Genomic DNA, 23,599 nt, shown 5'->3' with positions numbered 1-23,599 from the left:
ACAGGCTGATTCTCTACTTTAAAAAAATTGCATTTTTCCATCTTAGTGATTGTAAGGGGTCAGCAAGCGCCTCAGCAAGGCAACGATTTGGTGCTTATACTAATAAGGTTCTGCCCGAGTGTGCTTTGGTGAGGTGCCTAGAATTAAGAAGTCAGATGATTGAAGTGGTTTTGCTGAATACTAAGCAACATTTAGCACGGCAGGTAAAACATCCAGGTAAAGGATTTCACCTTTTTTTGAGCTTCTCCTTTCCTTCTGAAACAAATCAGGAAACGGGAGTTAAAATCTCTACAGCTCACTGGGTTTTTGAATCATAAATGAGTGTTCATATTCCCAAATTTTGTGAACATTTGACTTTCTTTTTTTTTAAGATTTTATTTATTTATTTGACAGAGAGATAGACAGAAGAGCACAAGCAGAGGGAGAGGGAGAAGCAGGCTCTGCACTGAGCAGGGAACCCGATGCGGGACTCGATCCCAGGACCCTGAGATCATGACCTGAGCCGAAGGCAGACGCTTAACCATCTGAGCCACCCAGGCGCCCAACATTTGACTTTCAAGATAGGAAATCACACCACCATGAAATCCTTCCTTGTTGTTCACCACATCCCCAACATCCAGCGCAGTGCTTGGCTCATAGCAGGTGCTCAACAAAAGCTTGTGGAATGAACAAATACATCATTTTGCTTCAGACCTAGGACCTTGTGAAATGTGTGGCCGGGCAGCATGCACTGCAAATCAGTTAAGGATATTACCTACACCTACAGACAGACTGATCTTTTATACCAAGGGAATCATGGTTCCCTAGGGCGGGAACTCTATGGGACGACTATGCTTAAAATGCCAGAATCTGAGCATAGGAGCAGGAGACTTGATAACAAGGACGAAAAGGCCTAGATTTCTGGGACCAGGAACTCTTAGGGTATCTTTTTTTTTTTAGAGATTTTATGATAGTTTTCATGAGTTACATTCATGTCACTTTAAACCAAGGTTTCTCAACCTCAGCACTGTTGACATCTAGGGCCCAAATGATTAGTTTCTGGTGGGGGCTATCCTGCACATTATAGCATGTTGAACAGCTTCCTTGGCCTCTACCCACCGAGGCCAGCAGCAGCCTTCCCTCAGCTTTGACAACCAACAACAGTATCTCCAGATAGTGCCAAACAATCACCCCGAGTTGGAAGCAGTGCTCTTAGACTGACACTTGTCACGGCAGCTGTGCATATCAGTGACATGGGTTGGGGAACTCCTGTGGGGGTGGCATCCCTGACTTTCTGTCTACACTGGCTCTTGATCATGGACCTGATCCTTTACTTCTATTCTGAAGCACAACAGGAGGCCAAGTTGTACAATGAGATGAGATGGTGGAAACCAGCACCAGATACTTTTTTGCCAGGCCGTCTCAGCCCGTGTCCCACCTTTGTCCCTGGAAATGGTACAATTAGATGGAAAAAAAAAAAAAAAAGGCACTGAAGTGGTATTTTTCTGGTTAATGGATAGAATTTATGAAAGGACACTCATTTTGGACCAGAGGGATTTAGCGTCTAAAGGAAGACAGCTTACGGTGGGAGTCTTCGTGCGCCTGGCTGGGTTGAATAAAACCTGGGCAAGGGGCGTTGGTGACAGCACTGTCATAGCTCGTCTGAAGATGTTTAAGGTGAGCAAGGCAGGGAAAGTGTGTCAACTCATCTGTTCCTTCTGGCCCGATTTTGCAAAGACTGTTTCCAGCCAGGACGACCCACTATTTATAGTAGGCGGGTCCATTTCTCTGAACTTGGGCCTCCCAGCCCTCATCCACCCCTGCCTCTACTCAGATAAATTGGCAAACTGCTCAAACTTCGAGAATCTGAGCTGCTCAGTGTGAGTTGAGGTGGGGTTTGTCACAGCTGTGGGCCATTAGACAGCTGCCTTCAACTTCTTACTCTTCAGCTTTTCATCTGTAAAATGAGCGTGTCAATAATTACCGGGATCCCATTCCCACAGGATCCCGATGAGAGCGACATGAAGTGACGAATGTAGACAATTCCTTAAAAAGCGAAAATGCTCTGCCAGGCATTGTTGATACTGTTGTGGGAGGGTTTTCATTGAATTGTCATATCATCTCTTAGGACTTCTGAGAACAACTGTGGCCCCAAGAATAAGGTCACCAGCCAGGCTCCCCAAAGCACAGGCCAGGGAGGATGAAGAAGCACAGGGAGGGGATCCTGTGGAAGAACAGCAAGGTTTGCTCTGGAATACGCTGTATGTCCCTTCTAGGCTAATGTGTTGTTTTCAGAGAGGGGGGCTGTATTACATAATGTTAGAATGTAGACTCTTGAGTCCTGCCACCTGGATATAAATCCTTACGCTCCATCACCTACTAACTGCGACCTTAGCTAAGTTACTCGGCCTCCTGTGCCTCAGCTTCCTCATCTGTAAAATGGGGGTAAGAACAGTGTATCCCTCACAGGTTTGTTGTGCCAGTGAAAGCAGAGAATACAGTGGTATCACACACTGGTTGGCCGAGTGGGCTCTGGAGCCAGAATTCCTGGGTTCAGAACTCAGCTATGCTGCTCCTCAGCCAAGCAAGCTACTTGCCGTACTTCTCCCATTCGAACCATGGGGTAGAAATAGCACGTGCCTGACAGGATTGTTTCACAGGTTGAGGAAGTGCTTACAGAGGGACTAGCACATGGTAAGCACTCAATAAACGTTGTGAGCATGATTAACAGACTCTGATACGCAGGGACACATATTAGCAGGTATTCTGTACCATCGTTATTATTTTTGTTATTATATTTGTCACTCTGAGTCCTGGCAAGACCACTCCCTGGTGAGTTAAGGACACTCGGTATATAGCCCACGCTATACAGACTTTGGGCTAGTCGTAAAACACTGTGTCCTTGAACAAATTCCATTCCCTGGGTGTGGCAAGCTCACTTGTCACCAGCAGGAAGATGGGGTCAGGCCTCACTAAGGGAGCACTGAAGGCCGGGAAAGCCAGCCAGACGCCTAGGGACAGACAACCGAGTGCTCTCTGCAGAGTAGCACACAGCTCAGCTTTTCATCCAGAAGAAGGCGCTTTCTTTCCAGCTTAGATCTCAGCTTTTCTTTTACTGTTTTCAAAAGAGCAAGGCTCAGTGGAAGGGAGAAGCACTTACTGGCATCAAGACGGCAGAAGATCCCGGCATCGTCGGGTTGGGCAGGGTCCCAGGCATGGAGGCTGGCATGGGCTGTCTCTGTCTGTTGTGGAGATGTAGCAGAGAAGATAGAGAGCCTGGGACAGGCCTGGCAACACACAGAGAAAGCAAACATTATTCCTGATGCCCGGGGGCAGGGGGTTCACTGCCTGCTTCCCCACGTCCGGAACCAGCGGGGACAACACCGTTACAGAGCACAGATCAGATCCTCTGATGGGAATCACATAATTGAGGATATTAGGGAAATAATAACAAATCAAACACAAGCCTGGCTTCCTCTGCTGCTTCCTAGTTAATATATCAAATTCCACTTCATTTCCTGACCTCTGTTATCTAACTCATGTTCAATAGTCAACAAGCCGGTAAATCTCTTATGACCCCTGCATCTTAGGGAAGGGACTTGGGGGTGAAATCCTGTGTTTACTCAGAATTCTCTGCCCTGTGGAGGATCTTAGACCCAGAGATCTGTGTACGTTTGTTTCATCTGCACTCTCCTATGCCTCTGCCTGGAAGCCCTCCTGGCTTTATTCTGGATACACGTTCACCGTCTGGATTCGTAAAGCCAACTTTATTCATGAATTCCCAATAGAAATCTGTTTTGACTTTTTCATAGTTCTCCACTATGGGTGGAAACAAACAAACAAACAAACAAACAAAAAACAAAGCCAGGACACAGACCAAAGCAGCAGGAATGAGGCTCATGCCACGGCAGCCAGCCTTTCTCAGGCAAGTCCAGAGCCCAGCCCCCAATTACCAATCCCTCATTTTATAATAACTGGAGGTGTTAGGCTGTTTGACAGAAACTGATTTTGGCCTGACCTGCAGAACTTGGGCAAGCATTCCTCCGGGGAGTACATAGTTTGAGCTTTTGCTTCAATTTGCCAGAGAAAAAAAAAAATTTTAGGACTTTAAATTGATTTAATGAGCCAGGGAATGTGTGGCTGAGGGAAAAAGGAAATTATTTGTGTTTATGAAAAATGGCAAATAAGTGACCTCCTCAGCTAAATTCTCAATCTCCTGATGCTTTTGCTCTGGGGAGCTGTATAAATGTCAAACCATTAAATTAAAGATTTAACAAATAAAACAAAACAAATAAATAAACACATCCCCTCCCCCCCAGCAGGGACCTCTGAGTCTTCCATGTTAAACTACCTTATCCTGAATGCCATAAATGAAGTTACTGCTTCCAGAATTAATGAATTTTCTTTAAAAAAAAAAAAAGAGATTCCTTCATGCTAACTGCTGGGTAATGATTGCAGACAGAGATGTCCTGTGTGGTTCAGTGCTTTTCTATGCTTCGGGGAAGGACAGTCCCATCCAGAGTAGCATGAGAAGCCTCTTCTTTGGAGCTGTGTGCCTCCCGTGACTGACTTGAGGAGAAAGTGGGGATTGAAACAGGGAGAACAATGCCAACATGCTCTTTTGCATTGTTGTTGAAATCTCAAAGATTAGGTTTTCTACCCTTTTTGCCTAACAGCTCCTTTGGGCAGAGCTAGCTATCGCAGGCACATGAATCTTAGAAGGATTAATCATAAATTAGTCAATATTTATATGTTCAGGAAGTTATATAAATGAAAATATAAAAGAATATAAAACTTTTACCCAGACTCCATGTAGATGCCCACAAATGACATCCAGCTTTATGAACAGAATGTGTGTATGAATAGTTACATGGAGAGGCCAACAGAAGTAGCGTGTAACAATAAAAAGTGTATTCAGAAAAGCAAATGCGTGTTATGGGTATTTCTTGACATGTGCCCTGGGGCCCTCTGGAGTATAGATTAACAATAGGATTAGTACGGTCTTTGAAGGTCCTTCACCTTTTACAGTTCTAGGAAACCGCTAGTTCCCGGTTGCTCCAAAATTCTATAGTAGGTTGTACTTCACTGGGTCTTAAAGCCTACCCCATTCAGAGGTGGATGGCTCCAGTCAGATAGGTATAAATGTGGTTCTGTCAACAGACAAGGTTTGCTTTATATTCTCCAGTCTTAATGTTTTGTTTGTGACCTTTGCTGGGAAGAAAATAGCTGTATATCAAAGTATGTCATCTTTAATAATGGTCAGTTCCTCCAAGTGCAAGGTTAGTAATCTGAACTGCCCTGTTTTATAAGGAGAAAGATTCACTGAGACCATCACCACAGATAGTTGTTAGTCATCTATCCATCCACTCGTCTACAGATATCCAGACAGAGAGATGTACACACATACATCCATACATCCATGCATTCATATAGATACATCTAAACATACATACATACAACCTTCTACCATATGTCTTTTCCCCTAGTCACCAGGAGGAATGCTTTGGGTATAGATAGGGACAAGTGAAAAAAGACAACTGAAAACATTTTATAATGATGACTGGCCATATCATCCTCCTAAAGAAAGGGCAGCATATTATCATCATTTACATTTTGTTTCCAACATGACATATTAATGATAATCTTGGTGATCAGTTTCTATTGATGAGTCATTTTTAGAAAAGAAATCAATTAAACAATGCTTATGTGAATGGAGATGCAAAAGTAATCAAATTTAAAATGAGTTTTCATTCTTCATACAACTAGGGAAAACTCCCAGCTGGATAGAGTAGCTAGGGAATGGTATGCTTCATTTAATCAATGTTCTTATTAGGTCAGTTACTTCCACACCATGCATAGATGTACCGGATTTTTAAATATAAAGCATTCCTTCATTAATTAAGAAAGCTTTTCAGGGTACTGAGTTCCCTTGGAATTATAATAATTGCCTAATGATAGCAATCAAACCAATTAACAATATATACTTGAAAGAGAGATGGCTATTTGAGAACTCTGCATGTTTGGATTCTGAATAACTTTGAATTATTGTTTTACACAGAATCTACATTTATTTCTTTGAGAGAGAGAGAGTGCGTGCACACACACGCATGCATGTGCCTATGCAGGAGGGAGGGGCAGAGGGAGAGGGAGAGAGAATCTTAAGCAGGCCCCACACTCAGTGTGGAGCCTGACACGGGGCTTGATCTAAGAACCCTGAGATCATGACCTGAGCCAAAATCAAGAGTTGGACACTTAACTGACAGAGCCACTCAGGCAGCCCTATACAGATTCTATAAATAATTTTCCCAACCCATGCTGGGAACAAAACTGAGGCATTTTCTATGCTTCTTGTTTGGGCTTTTAAAACTACAAAAACTGAAAGAAAAAAAAATCTACTCCTACTCATCGCTGGGTATACAAAGGGTTAGATTGAGGTAATTATGTAGCTTGGCCCAATAAATAATCATTTGTCCAGAATATTCTGGTCATTGAAGCAAGAGTGGTATCGGAATAATTACATTAATTATCTAATTCCCTTTGTGTATATAGAAATAATTATTAACACATTGCACTTGCTTGAAACTTTTTATATTACAATTATACAGTTTCATATTTTTCAAAATATTTCACCTTCATGTGACTTGAAGCAATGCCATGTGTTGGGTAGGTCAGATTACCCCCATTTTACTCAGAGTAAGCTGAATTCAGAAACATTTAAATGTGCCCAAGGTCATATGGGTCATGAAAAGAAGCAGGGCTCATATTCAACTTGCAACACAGGGCTTCCCCCATCATTCCTTGATGGCTCCCATAACTAAGTTATTATTGATTTTTTATACTAAAATAAATTCACGGTCTATTTCCTTTGATATCCACACTGCTCCCTGGACTTGGCAATGAACCAGTAAAATTCTGCAGTACTGCTAACACGAGAAGTCTCTCATCCATGTGAAATTATGTTTTCTTCCTTTAAAAAAAAAACACCCAAAACTTCCCAAACAACACATCAGTTAGACTCTGAAAATAAGATGGCAAATCACAGCAAAGTTGTGAAAACAAAGACCCAACAGTCTTTCTCCAGTGCAGGCTTGTTGCCATGAGCTAATAATTCCAGACTTTGAGCAAGCCGAGCCTCCTTTTTAATAACCATATGCCTCTAGGTAAAGTATTTCTACTAAAAATTATTGAGGCATGGAACAAGGTAAGATGTGTGAGCTCATGTTGGATTGTTCAATTACTAAACTGAGTCCCGTAGCATTAAGAGTTTTCCAACTTGACAGATTATTCCTCTTTATACACTTGTATAAACATACTGCTTACGGCTGAAATCTATGTAAGCTTTTCTTTCAATTAAAATGTCAAGGATGACAGACTGTGTTTTCAGTGTCCTTAACAGAATGAAAGGTACCACAGCGAGCGATTTTATGTCCTCATTTTTACCCCCAAAGGATGTTTTCCAGTCTAGGGGTGTCTGAAAAGCAAGCTCTGTGTCTGCTACTCTTTGCCCTTGGACAAGCCCAACTATCTTTTAAGGAGTGAGGGGCCAGTGATTTTGTTTGGAAGTCTCAGGAGGGTCACTGCAGACTGCTCTCCTTTCCCAGGTCTTCAAAAGATCCATGGCACCCCGGATTGCCTATTTAACTCAAGACAGATACATCTGCCAGGTACGTGGTCAGGTAAAGAGAAGAAGCAAGCAGTGAAAAAAAATTAGGTTAAAGAATTGGAAGATCAATGTTAGCATCAAAATCCAACCACAGGGGCGCCTGGGTGGCTCAGTCGTTAAGCGTCTGCCTTCGGCTCAGGTCATGATCCCAGGGTCCTGGGATCGAGCCCCGCATAGGGCTCCCTGCTCGGCGGGAAGCCTGCTTCTCCCTCTCCCACTCCTCCTTCTTGTGTTCCCTCTCTAGCTGTGTCTCTCTGTCAGATAAATAAATAAAATCTTAAAAAAAAAAAAAAAAATCCAACCACAGACATCTAAGAAATCGTGAGCAGGTAATAAATAACAACAAAAAGGACTCGGAGGGACTTGGTGTGTGCAGAATAATATGAAAAGCTTCAAAGCAATAAAATGGAAAGAAGAGTGGGCAGGGAGCAGAGGATCCAGATGCCACTGCGATTAGAGTTTCTGACTCTGGGGGAGAGACTTTCTTCACTGTGGGGCTCTCCATTTCATCATCTGTTTAATGAATGGATCAGACTATAGGCCATCTGGAAATGCCCTGAAGCTCTAAAATTCAGATTCTAGAACTTGAAAATGAGATGTTTGTAACCTCATGAGACTGTATGTTCTATTATGATTGGGGTATTCTTCATGGCTCATTGATGAATCCACAGTGCTTCACCCAGCACCTGCAACATGGTAGGGGGTCAGTGTCTGTACTGAATGGAACGGAGTCAGTACAGTACTTAGTTCTTAATGTCAAAAATACACTTGAAATATGAATAAACCGCAAATAGAAAGTGTCTCTAAAAAGCAAGAGAAGTTGCTAAAAAGGACTTGATACATCCCAGGGGGTCCACACCTTTTCCTCATTTACATGTAACATAATTTCACACACAGACTAGAGAAAGAGGATTGCCCACTATCATTGTATTTGCTTATAAAGAGAAGTGTGCTTTCTTTTCACCTTCTTAAATGAACTATTGTGGCCTAACCTGGCACACTAGTTTCTGTCTAGGATGGGGAGACTGAAGAACTAAAGAGGGGAATACAGACTCTTAAATGTTAAGAGAAGACTGTTTGTAATGAGAAATGCTTATTCTATCATTCTTCTCCGAAGTGGAATTCAAAAATTCCTATTTTTGTAAAGAAAGAAAACTGCAGGGGCGCCTGGGTGGCTCAGTCGTTAAGCGTCTGCCTTCGGCTCAGGTCATGATCTCAGGGTCCTGGGATCGAGCCCTGCATCAGGCTCCCTGCTCGGCGGGAAGCCTGCTTCTCCCTCTCCCACTCCCCCTGCTTGTGTTCCTTCTTTCGCTTTGTCTCTCTCTGTCAAATAAATAAATAAAATCTTTAAAAAAAAAAAGAAAAAGAAAGAAAGCAAACTGCAGGATAATCAAGTAGAATGTGAAACGGAAAGATAGTATAGTTAATTTCTTCCATGGGTGATAATTACATTGTAAAATGGGGTAGTAAAGGACATGGGCTCAGAAGATGGTCTGCCTAGGTTGGAATCCCAACTCTGACACTTACTAGCTGTGTGACCTTGGGCAAATTACTTGGCCTCTCTGTGCCTCAGTTTTCTATAAAATGGGATGATAGAGATATTTATCTCATGGCCTTAAATGAGTTACTACGTATTAAATACAGTTGACCCTTGAACAACACAGGCATTAGGAACCCAGACTCCCTGTGTAGTCAAAAATCTACGTGTAACTTGAGTCTCCCCAAAATTAACTACTAGTAGCCTACTATTGACCGGAAGCCTTGCTGATAATATGAACAATCTATTTACACATATTTTGTATGTTATATATATTATAGACTATGTTCTTTCAGTAAAGTAAGCTAGGGAAAAGAAAATGTTAGGAAAATCATAAGGAAGAGATATACATTTACAGCACTGTACTGTATTTATTGAAAAACATCCGCATATAAATGGACTTGTGTAGTTCAAACCCATGCTGTTCAAGGGTCAACTACATACTGAATATGTTCAATAAAATTAGTTGTTTTTGTTATTATTCTTCTGAAACCCAGACCAAACAAGAGATTAATCACTACAATCAAGGAACTGGGGCTTAAGGCTGGGATCTTAACACCAATCCTTCACTTTAATTAAAGAACCACAGCCTAACGGAATGCCTATAAAAATGTCCCAAACTTCCTGTATATATGAGATATTTCTTTAAAAACCCATCAACTTTAGGGGCGCCTGGGTGGCTCAGTCGTTAAGCGTCTGCCTTTGGCTCCGGTCATGATCCCAGAGTCCTGGGATCGAGCCCCACATCAGGGTCCCTGCTCGGCAGAAAGCCTGCTTCTCCCTCTCCCACTCCCCCCTGCTTGTGTTCCTTCTCTGGCTGTGTCTCTCTCTGTCAAATAAATAAATAAAATATTAAAAAAAACAAAAACAAAAACCCATCAACTTTAGATTCCCAAACCCTTCTGCAGAGGCAAATGGACTCCTCTCACCCACAATTTTACAGAATTTCAAAATGATTCACACTATTTCTCAGAAAGGATCTTTGAAAATATTTCCTCAAAATGGAACCAAACTAGTTCCCCAGAGATCGGTTCTCAGTATCTTGTTTTCCCTGAAAACAATGACAAAAATCCAACAGAAGCAATAATTGGGAAAACAAGACAGCTATCTGGCCCATATTTTAAAAGACATCATATTACCCGTATCTTTTTTTGAATGAGCTCATGCTCTGCACCAAGTCTCACTGCCAAGCTCCTAAATTTGGATGGCAAATACAATATTTCCCCTTTTAACAAAAGAGGAATTTGAGACAAAGGAGTAGAAATATTTAGCCTGAGAAAAGGCACCAAAATATCAGCAGAATTCAATTAAAATATGTATTTTTCATTTCAGAGCTTTCTTAGGCTCAAGGGAGGACCTCTGGTAAAGATCTGGGACCTTCCTGCATGATTTGTATCCCTCCCCCCTTCCTCCCCTCCGCCACCACCTTTCCTTTGATGACACAGACAATTGGGTGTCTGGGGAGAGAATTTGCCTTTGTATCTGTATCCTCGCCCCATCCTTCCTAAAAAGCTAGTAAAACAGCCTAATGAAAAAGAGCAAATTCTCTAGCTCATCAGAGATACCAGAAAGCTTGGCTCCTTGTGACAGAACTTGACATGGCTCCAAGGCCATCACACCATGTGGCCCCTCACTGCTGCCTAGCTCATGGCCCTGGGCCCCACACCAGTGCCATCGCTGACCTCCTTCAAGCTTCATAGCATCGCCACCTTCCTTTCTGCCACAGCCTTGAATGTAAGTAATCCTTACCACCTTCTCTGGGCAACCACACCAGGTCAGGGCCTTTTCTGGAGCGCTCTCACCCTGCATTCTTCCTAGTAACACTTTCTCACCATTTATTCAATCAATGAATAAATCAAAAATCAAATTAAGCATCTAATACAAGTCAGGCTCTGTACACACTCATTTCAGAGTGGAAAAGCAGTTTGGCAAGTTAGGTCATTTGCCTAACAATTCATTTACAAATTCACAATTTGTGACAATATGATGAAAAACAAAATAGATGTGTTTCATGATCTCTTGGAGTTTACTACCTCAGCTCCCCAGTTATAATTCTTCAACGATTTTGAGTGATTTTTTAAAATGCCTCTGCTCCCAACTAGACAATAAACTGCGTGAGAGATTGTGTCTGCTCTGTTTTTAGTAATGCAGATACTTTAGAAATGTGAGGAAGTGCATGGTACCTAGCAGGTGTCAATAAATACTTCTTGAATTCATAAGAACAGAGATATCGAGGATCTCTTCAATTGGCAAAAGACATTGCAAGAACAGGGTTCAATAAATTATCTTTGCTAGTAACTAATGAGAAGAACTTAATTGATCTACAAGTCATAAGTGAAACTCCAATTTACCTTAACAGCCTAATATAACCATTTCTGTTCTTGAAAAGCATAAATGCTTACCCCCAAGATAATCTGTATTTTTAGCAGTGCCCCTTAGATTAAACACAAGCTTTCTGATGAGTTCTAGACCCATTTGTTTTTGCATCGATTAAATTAATTTCCATTTGAAATTATATTCTAGGCATTTCATAAGAAAAGGCCAAGAACAATTCAGGAACACTCATCTGTCTCCAATCTATATACTGTTTTAAAAATTGGATGCCTGCCCTGCAATAAGGCTGTACTTTATAACGTTCAGAGCTCTGGGCTCGGAGGTACCAGTTACACCCACAGCACGGCCAACTAAACATCTCGTTTCTGCTTTGCACTGACTTATCGATATTGACAAGAACACTTTTGTAATCATTATCACCAGGGGTGCTGGAAATTAAATTTAGCACGCAAGATAAATTTAGGCCTCCTTTTTATCAATTCTATACTACTGCTGCTTTGATTTTATAGATGTAGTATCTGATATCTTGGAAATGTAACTTCTTTTTCTTTAAATAAAAGCCCGGCTGCGGGAGAGCCAGTGGTAGTCATAAAATGTGGTACGGCTGACAGAGCTGCATCCTGCTGGAGCCTGTGCTGGGTTTTACAGCATATACACTGTATCTACTCAGGCACAGGAGATGTTTACGAGCGCTTTCAAGTGTTTTAAACAGAGAGAGCAGGAATAGAAAGGGAGATGTAAATTTATGGCCATTCTGTTAAGACTATTAAATCAATCTCTTTTTCTCCCCCTCTTTAATGACTGATTTCTGCACCATTAATCTGAATTAGTCATGCAGTCAGCCTGATTCATTTAAGTTAACCAAAAACACGGTTGGATTGGTTTCTGATGTACTGTTGTCACCAAAAAAAAAAAAAAAAATCCGTTTTCAAAATCTGATATTTTTTCCTTGTAAAGAGCTAACGGCTCTTTTAAAAGACCCTTTATAAAAGACCCTAAATGCCTGAACAGTTTGGCTTTCGCCATGGGTCAGGCTCAAAGACATGACGAGATGGCTTTTCAATTAGCCAATAACTTCTCAGTTGCATCAATTATTCATAAAGTTACACTTAGAAAAGGCAAGTAAATGCAGATCAAAAGACATGAAATAAACGACGATTTTGAATGCAGTCTCAAATAAATGATATACATCTGATTGGCTGGGGAAAATTTTTTCTTTATAGAGATGTATCTCTAAGTAAAATTTCTTCCTGTTTCTAAGTCGTTAATAAGCTTCCTCCTTGCTTCATAAGGACAAATAAGGAGCCCCCTGATTATGAGCCTTGTCATTTACATGTGATTGCTGCTTGCATTCATTCACCATCAATGAATAATTCATGGAAACATTCACTAACACACTTGTCTGGATGTTCTGTAGGGGCAGAGCTCCCTGAGCTTACAAACACCCACCCCCACCCCACCTCTTAAGTCAGCAATTCTGTTTTGCTTTCTTCTGGACTCGCGGCTTGTCAGTTATCATCTTTTAATGAGTACGTCATGGTGGACTCCACACCCTGTAAGTCGCCCATACCTATGATCCAAATATACGGCATCGTTTTGCAGCTGAAGGACAAAAGCTCCAATTGCAAAAGACTTCAGCAAAAACAGAAGGGCTCTAGAAAAGATCATCTGGACAACCTCTACTCATCCTTGCACTTTGCAGGTTCTCCCTCCTAGGTCACCCCCACTAATGCCTTTACCTAACCTCTTCCTGAAGCTCAAGGCAGGGTCTCTTAGACAGTCTTCAAGTACCTGTCCCGGGAGACCCAATTTATAACACTCTCCACCCAGCCACTTGCCAGGATTATTTCAGCTCCTTAGGAGGAGGCGCTAGAAACTATTAGCTCCACTGGCAGGAGAGGGGATGTGTCAGTGATGCAGGAGGAGGGGCTTAGGCCGGCTGTGACCACAGGCAGGAGGGACACAGGCTGCTAAAAGCCCGATTCCTCAGGTTCTGTTCTTAATGATAAAGTGACGCCCAGTGCTGAGACGGTAACTTGTCCTCCAAGGAAACACAACAAGGAAAGAGGCATTGCTTCAAGGCTCAGCAAACTCCTCACGGGGTTACATCCTGACAGACAGCCGCCAACTCTAAACCGTGGCTGTAATCAAATAACCAGAAACTGTAGGAGAGGGTGTGAGAGCCTAAAGAAAGCCTTGTCAGGCAGGGCTGAACACGATGTGGGCAGGGGGGAGGGAAGGGGTCGGGGGAGGGGTAGAGAACTTGGAGAAGGCTCCGAAGACGCACGGAGAAATATTGAAAGGCCAGAAGGGAAAACCCAAATGGAAAAGCAAAAGCAACAAGACCGGGAGATGACGAGAGCAGGCTTCAAGTTTCCAAATTACTATATTCAGAGAATGGTGACCAGTTACTCTCAAAGCCAACCAAAGCAGAATAATAACTGTAGTAAAACAGCAACACGTGGGATTTACGTTAGAAGAAAGAGTATCTCCCAAGAACGAATAGTGTAAAACAATTAAATGGCTTACTGAAGTTTTGGAATTTCCTCTTATTAGGCTCTTAAAAAATAGATTCGTCCCCGTCTGGCAGGGTTTCTAGGGAGGAGGACGAGGAACTGGCAGACTTCTCCTAGTCCTAAATTAGGTCTATTATTTTCACTTATTCCAGTCAGAGTGGCTGACAGAAATGATAGAGATAAGGCTGGCTGCCATCATTAACCAGTAAATCGAATAAAGCAGCCTTGTGTGGCTGACAAGGCACAGGCTTCGGGCCGCCTGCTGGCCCCATCACGGCCCATGAGTGTGTGATCTGTACAAGTCCTCTAACTTCTCTGTTTTCTCATCAGCAAAGACAGGGTTATACTGCCCACTTCCTAAGTATGGTGTGAGGGTGCTTTGATAATCATATATGAGATAATATCTTGTATGTGTTTGGCCCCTGGAAGATGATCGATGTATATTCTATTCAAGAGATGATTAATCTATTTTAGAAGATAAAATTATTGCTAGTGTCATTTTACAGTACAAAGTAAAATGATATGGTTCTCAATTTTAGGGTGAAGTAGTTTGGAAAAAAGACCCAGAAATGTCCAGCCTCTCTGAGGGATCTGAGTGTCTTTACTATCACTGTGAGACCTGGTATCTTGTGATGCATCATCTTCTCAGGAAAACCTGCTCTGATTTCTCCAGGCCAAGCTGATCCCTGCTCTGTGTTCTCACAGCATGTACTAATATCTCCACCAGACTGGAGAGAGAGTATCACAAAACACAAAGCTTAGCACATAATAGGAGCCTTGTAGAGGTTTGTTGAATGACTTAATGAGGTTACCTCACTGTACATGGTCTCTCATTTCCCAGCAGTAGTACCCCAATGACACATCCATGACAGGCTTCTTATTAAGGGTCATGATAACTTGAAACACTATCCTGAAGGGACAGTTGACTTGAGCAAGGGGGTGGGGGGAGGGGCAGAGTTTCTAGGAAACTTGTATCCTCCTTGAGCAACATTTCCTGAGCTACCTTTCAAGTTCTCCTACTTTGCAGCAGCACTTATCATGAGCTAAATTGATATTAATCTCAAACACTTAATAAAATAATAGCAATAAAGTTCATAATAATGATACTTGGCATTTACTTTGCACTTTGCATCCAAGGATCTCAAAGGGCTTTGTAATTTTCAAAGCTACTCGTGGGCTGGACACACAAGCAAAGAAGCCATTGCGTATAGCTTCCCTGTGGACAGAGTCGGTTCCATTATTACGTTCTGAGGTTAAGACAGTGGCCATGCTATGTGTATAAACATACCCACTATCCACAAACACCCCCAGATATCTACATGCTAAGAGGCAAAAGTGATAAACAGACGTTAGGTTCCAAACACATTTTTATCTGTACCAGCCTGGTCAAACCTTGGAGTGCAGATTTGTGTTTTGATAGACTTGCTTTATTATGGTAATTCTTTCAACCCCCTCTTGGTGTATTTATAGGTATAATTGGAAATTCCATGTCTGTTCTTTAAATGCATAAAGTTTTAAAGGACTTATTTTCCTTTTTAGTTCATTTAGTTCAAAAAAGGAAATTTTGCTTAGGCTTAAACATACAGGGGTTTATACATAAAGCATCTCTTCTAAGGCACTTTTCCCTTCCTTGGTGGCCTTGCATTTGCCAAAAAGAGTGACTTGCTCAGTTTCCCGTATTATTCCCCAGACAGCCCTATTCCTACTTCCAAACAAATGTGGTATTTGGGGTTTCAAGTTTAAAATGTAATTTGGTATCATATCAGATGTCTTCCTACAGCTTAATAAACATCTTCCCCAGAGGGACTTGGGATCTGATTTTAATTTGTGGTAGGGTTATGGTCACAGTAAATGTCAATTTTAGCTATCGACAATAAGCCTGACTAGAAATAGAAATTGTATGTGAATGACAGTACATTTATAGGATATGTGGCATATTATGTTTGCTCATAGTTGACTGTTCCCCAAGAAATCCCTTCACTGGTCTGTGACGAAAGTCTGGTTTCTCTTCAGGCCTCTGAATATCAGCCACTCATCAGAAGAGAATGTGTCGATCTGAAGATCATAAAAAGATTCAGTGAAGTAACCGAGCCCTTCATGGTATGGCTTTGAATCCTAATACCCCAGCAAACATGGCCCTGCCTCAGCCACTGGTGTGCATGGTGATCCTGGGCTGTGTTCTCAAGACCTTCTCAGAGTTTCTGTTCCTTCATGTATAAAATAAGGTGGCTTAGCCAATGATCTTCAAGGACCTTTCCCACTCTAAAGTTTATATAATTGGGTATGATCAAGAGTGGGTAAGCTGACTTATGGAGAGGCCCAAACTTCAGTAGGGGGTGAGTTTTTCTCAAAGGTGGGGACAAATGGGTAATTTGTCACTGGCCTCTCTTGGACATTCCCTTTCCTTGAACAAAAGGCAGGTTCCAAAGATCACTGAGTACCTGTAACATTTAGCCAAGTAGGGCATGAACCAGGCGTGCTGAAGGGTAAGAGAGGGGGGTAGTTTATTCTCACACATGAACAATGATCCTTTTAATAGCATAAAATAAAGGTTTCACTCCTTTGTGCACCAGAGTTAGTCACTTATTATTAAATAGAATCACATTCTTCAGGAGAGGTAGGTCAGGTCCTCAAATAAGCAGTTCTGTCTGTTCAGTGGGGTGCCATCAGGCCCATTGGGATTGGGAAAAAATTGGGCATTCTGAGAATGACAAAAGTCCTCCAAGTCTGAGAGCTGCCAGGAAAAACATTTTCACTATTGAGTAGTAAATGCTACCTTGCCCTACCTGCTAAAGAGCTAGGATAACATTCCCTAAGTGCTTATGTTAAGCCCTATGGCTGATCGTGTCCGTGGTGCCTGGGATCGTTAATTTTATGGGTCTGCTTGACTGGGCCATGGCATACACAGATAGCTGGTTAAACACCATTTCTAGGTGAAGGTATTTCTGGAAGAGATCAGCATTTGAATGGGTGAACTGAGTAAAGCAGATTACCACCACCCCTGCCAGAGGGGTGAGTGGGCATCATCCAAAGTGATGTAGGCATCACCCAACCTATTGAGGTTCTAAATAGAATTTTTTTAAAAAGGAGAAAGGTTGAATTCTCCCTCTTTCTCTTTCTCTCTGTCTGATTGAGCTGGAACATCAGCCTTCTCCTGCCCCTGGACTGGAATTTATACCATCAGTACTCTTGGTTCTCAGGCTTTTGGACTTGGCCTGAAATTTGTTTCACTCACTGGCTTTCCTAGGACTCCAGCTATCAGACAGCAGATAGTAGGACATCTCAGCCTCCATAATTGGCATGAGCCAATTCCTTATAATAAATCATATACGATTATATATTATAATATAATAAATTTTATATATTTTTAACATTATATATATATATATATATATATTCCATATCCTATTGGTTCTTTTTCTCTGGAGAACCCTGAGTAATACAGTGCCTCCTTTTATTTGCCTCCTTTTCTTTAGAAAGTGTCCTATATTTCTTTAAATACATTTGATAGCAGTGAATTAGTGGAATCTAGGCATTAACTTTGACATCCCTCATCTACTTCCAATCATTCACTAAGTTCTATCTATTCCACCCCCAAAATAGACCTGGAATCCATCCACTTGGCTCCATCCCCACTACCAAGATCCTAGTCCAAAACATTATGTTCTCTCACTTGGTTTTTCCAGCAATTTCTACCTTCAGTTTCACTCCTCTCCAATCCAGCCTCTGCATTATAGCCAGAACGATCTCCATAAACCAATGATCTAATCATGACGTTTCCCTACTCAACATTTTTCCATGGCTTTCCTCAGCATTTGGAATTTAATAAAATCATCTCTTAAATGTTCTACCTCTTGATGTCTATAGTACTACTTTCTAATCTGACTTGATGTGCTTCACCCACCCTGGCATTCATTCACTCCCTAGGATGTGCAAAGCTCTTTCCCACCCCAGGGCCTTAATACATCCTATTGCCTTTGCCTGGAAAGGTGAGGCATCTGCTCTTCTGCTGACCAGCTCTTATTCATCCTTAGGTCTCAGTTTAAACATCACTCTCTTAAAATGTTCTCTGACCCCAAATCAGAGGTGCCTCTAATTTAGAGGGTCTTGTAGCTCTGTGTGCTTTTCCTTCATGCAATGTCTAAAAATATGTTTATAGATATGATTATTATTTAGTGTCCATCTTTTTTTTAAAAAAAGATTTATTTATTTATTTGAGAGAGAGAAAGAGAACGGGGAGAGGGGCAGAGGGAGAGGGAGGGAAGCAGACTCCCCACTGAGCACAGAACCCAATGCAGGGCTCTCAATCTCAGGACCCTGAGATCATGATCTCAGCCAAAATCAAGAGTTGGACACTTAACCAACTGAGCCACCCAGGCACCCCTATTTAGAGTTAATCATTATCATTATGCTCCTACCTCCCTGATGGCAGGGACTATATATCTTTTAATTGCCAGAGGTAAAGTCATTCTGATTTCTTTTCCCATTGGGAAAATCTGGAGAAGAAAGGAGAATACCATAATATAGCTGAAAAGAGTTCTAAAAGTTAAGAGGATTGATCTAACGTAAGTTAGTACCATGGTATTTGCCTACATGCTATTAGTAAATAGATCTTTCTGCCTTTCTGAAGCTGGGGGCTATTTCTTTTGAAAAGCACAAAAGCAAAAATGCCAAATGGAAATGTCCATTCCAGGGCTTATAATTTTTGCTTTAGGTCAATGTTGAAGCATTCAACTGTTCTTATGACAGTTAAGTGTTTTCCATTTTTGCCGATGGTTTCAATTGTTGAGGCTCTCCAGAAGGTCAAAACCCATAACTTTTATGTAAGGTTCCCAAGCATCGAATATATATGCCAAGAAAACCTCTTTAGTTAAAACAGGGCATGAAGAACTATAGTTATAAGTGCCTTGGACTGCTTTCCTTATAAGGCAGAACACTGAAAAAAGATCTTCTGTTTTTTTACTCAAAAACAAAGTAAACAAAATCAATGATTTCAAAGTCCAGTGTGGCTGAAGAGAATTCATTTTCTTAATATGGTGTGGGCTCAGGAGTGATGGGGAGAGAGCGGACATACAGGAATGACTGTCTACTGCAGGCTTCTGGCAAACTTTTTGGCCTATTGGTTCACAGCCAGTGTTTTTCTTCATAAATGAATTCCACATCTTTATTAAGTTAAGTATTTCTTTTTTTATTATTATTTGAAACATACTTTAAATATTTTGTTTTATGACGTCCTGGAAATTGATACAATTCCTTCCAGATCAAGGAAGATGGAAAAATCAATTACTTTTTTTTTACACTGACAGTGATTACACAAAAATTATGCCCCAATTTATCCATTACTATGAATATCATTTGACATCATGTGTGAATGACACAAGACCGCCAGAATGAAAGGTGTCTTTCCGATTAGATGAATCAGTTATTTTCACAGAAAAGCCCTAATGGTTACTAAATAGAAATACACCCCTAGTGTGACTTGATTTGTAGAATACTATCTAGTAAGAATTATAGATTTTAAATTACAATTGATCTTTTATAAGAAAAATCCTTGCAAGAACAAATCAAAAGACATCAAAAGCCTGAAGTGAGCATCTGATGTCAGATCCTTTACACAAACAAGTTACAGTATGCAATCCAGAAACTGAATTTTATTAAAATGAATTTTATCTGACATGGATGGAATTTCAAAGTTGGCCCATTTACAGATGAGTTAATTGGCTTTATCCAAAAATGGAGGAATTTTTAGGGTCCTTTAAATCATGAGAATTGTTGGTTCAGAATGGAGAGGAGGACTGGAGAAAAAAATGAAGCCCAGCCCTTAGCAGAAACTAGAGTTGCTTTCCCCACTCTTCAAAACTAAGTTCTCAAAACCTCCTAATGGGTTTCACTGTTTTCTTTCCCGTGCTTATCATAATCAGGGAACCACACATTTGCATCCCTAATGGACCCTTTTCAAAAGTGTGTTGACATTTCAGTAGGTTTTGAATAGCTCTTAATGCTTCTCTCAATTTGGTCAGGTGCCCACAGATCTCCTTATATGGGTCTCAACATATAGACTGTCTGCTTTACTCATGGGTTGTTGTTTTTTTTTTTTTTTTTTCTAATCCCTGGGAACCTATCTTAATTATACTCTTAAAAAAGTGAAAACTCGGAAGTCAGATGACTCAGAGAATGAGCATCTAGCTGGATATCCACACGCAGGGCAGCATCTTAACTACATCTGTGAACTCACACACAAGTCAGAGGTATCATCCCTGTGCGGTAAATTCACTTTTTTGAGCTTCTATTTTTGTCGGAAGGAAATAGATATAAATAAGACCATCAAAATAAACATAGGTTAGGGGAGAAATTTAAAATCAGGCAGGGAGCTCTTCTGGGCAAGAACTACACTGCACTTTACTCCTTGCATTTTCTACAAGAACTAAGAACCCAGAGGGCTTGCAGAAAGGCAATTTCAGTCCCACCTACTTTCTGTGGCTTCAATAAAAAATATGATCCAACAGAAACACAACTAAAATTATTTTTTTAAGTTTATTTTTTTAAACATTTACTCAGCTCCTGCTATGTTTCGGGAATGGGGGCTGGGAGTGAATAAAAGATCATCCCTGCCCTTAAGAAATTCATCATCTATTAAGAGAAACAGACAAGGCATGGAAGTCAGGGCAGGGGTGTAATGGGAGAACCCCTCCCCCAATGATATCTAATACCATGGGGGCTTGGTGGGGGGAGAGGTCCTGGAAGAGGAAACGCGAGAACTGCTTCAGGAAAGATGAGATGTTAGCTCTGCACTGCATGTACACACACGTGTGTGTGTTGCGGTGGGGGGGGATATTGGTGGTAGGGGCTCCGGCCTGAGTTAACCATCTGTGCAAGGCAGGTTGTTAAAGTACATCAACACAGGCCGAAAAGATAGTAAATAATTACTGTGGCTCATAGCTTAACATGAGATGAAAATAATCTCTTTGGAAGGTAACAATCCCTACGTAGAAATACATGCTATCTGATGTGTGTTCACTCAGCCTGATCGCCTTGTAAAGGCCAGATTGGGAACTACATATATTTAGAATTTTTTACACTGACTTTCCAGTATTTTCTGTAGGTGGCTGAGTTACAAACTATGAGAACCATTTGATAGGCTATACTGCACAACTTGATCCTTTTTGAACTAAGGAGCAGGGGAATAAGGGGAGAAGGAGGTTTGGGTAAGTGGGAGGGAGGTACTGGGAACTCTGGGCAGGGGCTCAGCATTTTTCAGAATCAAAGGAGTCCTTCTTGGCCCTATTATCTTACATTAAATTGCGTTGGAAAAGGTAAAAATGTAGCTAGAATTTGGCCCTAGTTTTTCTGATTCTGAAGCCTTTTCCAAGACAGAAATTTGGTATCACTTGAGCTTTCTCTCCCAGATTTCTAGTTTTCATTTCTTACCTTGAGCTCAATAAACATAGATGGGCACGAAATGGATGCATATTTTAACCATCACTTTTACGTAGCATTTTCATCAGAGGTGCTGAAAGTAGTTTTCTGTGTTTTTTGTGACTTTTACTCTCCCGTTTGGGTACTCTTCTTTCAACAAATTAATTTTGGTTCCTAGGGAGGAAGGTCCTACCTCAAAGCACTGTGTCAGATGCTGCACTAACAAAATAATAGATCTGCCCATTACTTCCAGCATAGAGTTAAAACATATAGATTTAAAGATAGGGTTTGTTTGGTTTTGGTTTTGGTTTTGGTTTTTTTGGTGGGTTTTTTTGGTCTACATAACTTGAAACCTTTTGAAAAGTACATTGTTGTCGTTTCGTTTCTAAATCGATATTGGCAGTCACTGAATGCACCCTTTCTTTCAAAGGAAAGAAAGGAAGGAAGAAAGGAAGGAAGGAAGGAAGCAGGCAAGCAAACCTTGGTGATCCTGCTTAACTATGAAGAGGAAATAAGGGCATGAGACAAGGTAGCTTCAGAGAGTGGGTGGCCCGGCCCACGCCTTCCCATCCAGATTCTTGCTCTCACTTTCTTGCAGCTCCTTCAAAACCCACTCCTTCTGAGCTTTTGCATATGAAAAATGAGGCTGTAAAAGTGTCAGCGGGCTTTTGACTAGCTAGTAGTAAGAGCTAGTAAAAGATAATTGGAGGCCATTTCATCTGTAAGATGTACAACTCTCCCCAGATCAATCCCTGGGTCCTTAATCTGTTGCTCCTGAGTTTCCTCATGCCAGCAAGGATTCTGAAGTTGTGGAGAAGCTCTAAAACAGCTTATCAAATAAAGAAGCTGTAACAGAATTCAAGTTTCCAAGACAATTCCCTGCAACTTGAAAACCTCAACCAATGCCCTGCCTCTATAATATACAGCATTTCCACACTGTGGCTCTTTTAATAAACCAATGGCTATTTCCCTTCAATCTGTTTGCTTTTAGTGGGCTTTCTCCCCTCTCCAAAGAAGCTGGAATTATACTGTCAGACAAATGACTAGAATAACCGTGCACTGCTCTAGACACCAATGAATAAAATATATCAAATACTGCATATCCCTAGAGTGTATTATTCCATTTAGAAAATGGTATAATTGACTTTGGGTAGTATAGGGGGAAAAATCCAAGTATTTTTTAGTTGTAGGGCTATTTTCTGGTAATTGCCTGACTTGAAACTTTAGTTTGTCAATCAGACAGTTCTCTTAGCCCCATAAATGCCTTTTTTTTTTTTTTTTTTTTTTGGTGGGGGTGGGGTGGGAGGTTATTGAAGGAGAACTAAGAAAATGGCTAAGCCCCACGGGCCCTTTTTCTTGTCATAAAGTTGTTGTCAAAAAGATTCGCTATTATGTCTGGGATGGGTGAACTCCGTGGCATTTTGCGTTCAGTAAAAACGTCTCAAACCATTTTTCAAACATTTTGAGGTTTGGCAAAAACCTGAAATCCATCTTGCCAAGCACTTTCCCCCCTTAATTCTTAAACCCATGTGTCTTTCAAGGGAAATTTAATCCGTATGTTTCTGATTCATTTACACTTAACTCATCAAAATGGTGTTTTGTAAGAGCTATTTGATGTTCAAGAAGTCTTATGAGCTTCTCTTTTTATAAGTCTGAAAAGCCTTTCTTTCTGAGAACCAGAAAATTGTATTTTACCAGCTGTAAACCAAATGAGTTGAGCTGTGTTAAAAATCAGGAACCTGCTGAATTTAGGAGGCAAGGAAAAAGCAGACACAATGACATAAATAAATGTCCTCACATGTCTGCCTGCTCACACATCTCCTGAAGACCTTTCAAAAACTCCCTCTTTCCCTGAAGAAGCCCAGCCCATGGGGCCCAAGAACAAGCTATAAAGCTGAAGCAGGAAAGAACAATGGTCCGAGAGCAAAACTTCCCATTGATTCTGAAGATTTCCAATAGAGAATCCTAGCTCAGAATCAACAGAAGTGAAACCTGGTGTGTTCCATTAGATAAATCTATTACCTAGGAGATAAAATGATCATTGAACTCCAGGACTAAAGGGACTTACGAAATTTCTAGCCTAGTATTGTTCAGATTGTGTCCCAAGGGCTCCTGGGAGGAGGTGCGAGGGTGACTTAAGGGAGCAGCTGTGGG

The 23,599-nt window shown here is 41.2% G+C and overlaps 1 protein-coding gene across 5 annotated transcripts in view; it reads right to left on the bottom strand.

Moving 5' to 3' along the window:
• CREB5 (cAMP responsive element binding protein 5) overlaps positions 1-23,599 on the bottom strand; it is a 389,578-nt gene that overhangs the window by 94,448 nt on the left and 271,531 nt on the right. For all 5 annotated transcript variants that reach the window (XM_078059403.1, XM_078059405.1, XM_036074491.2 and 2 more), the window contains one exon: positions 3,140-3,266. In XM_078059403.1, the coding sequence (XP_077915529.1) occupies positions 3,140-3,266 (127 nt within the window). The remainder of the gene's footprint in view (positions 1-3,139; positions 3,267-23,599) is intronic.

The sequence above is a fragment of the Halichoerus grypus genome, chromosome 12, assembly GCF_964656455.1.
Source record: "Halichoerus grypus chromosome 12, mHalGry1.hap1.1, whole genome shotgun sequence".
NCBI lineage: Eukaryota > Metazoa > Chordata > Mammalia > Carnivora > Phocidae > Halichoerus > Halichoerus grypus.
Note: the sequence above shows the minus strand (reverse complement) of the source record. Positions and strands in the feature narration are given on the sequence as shown.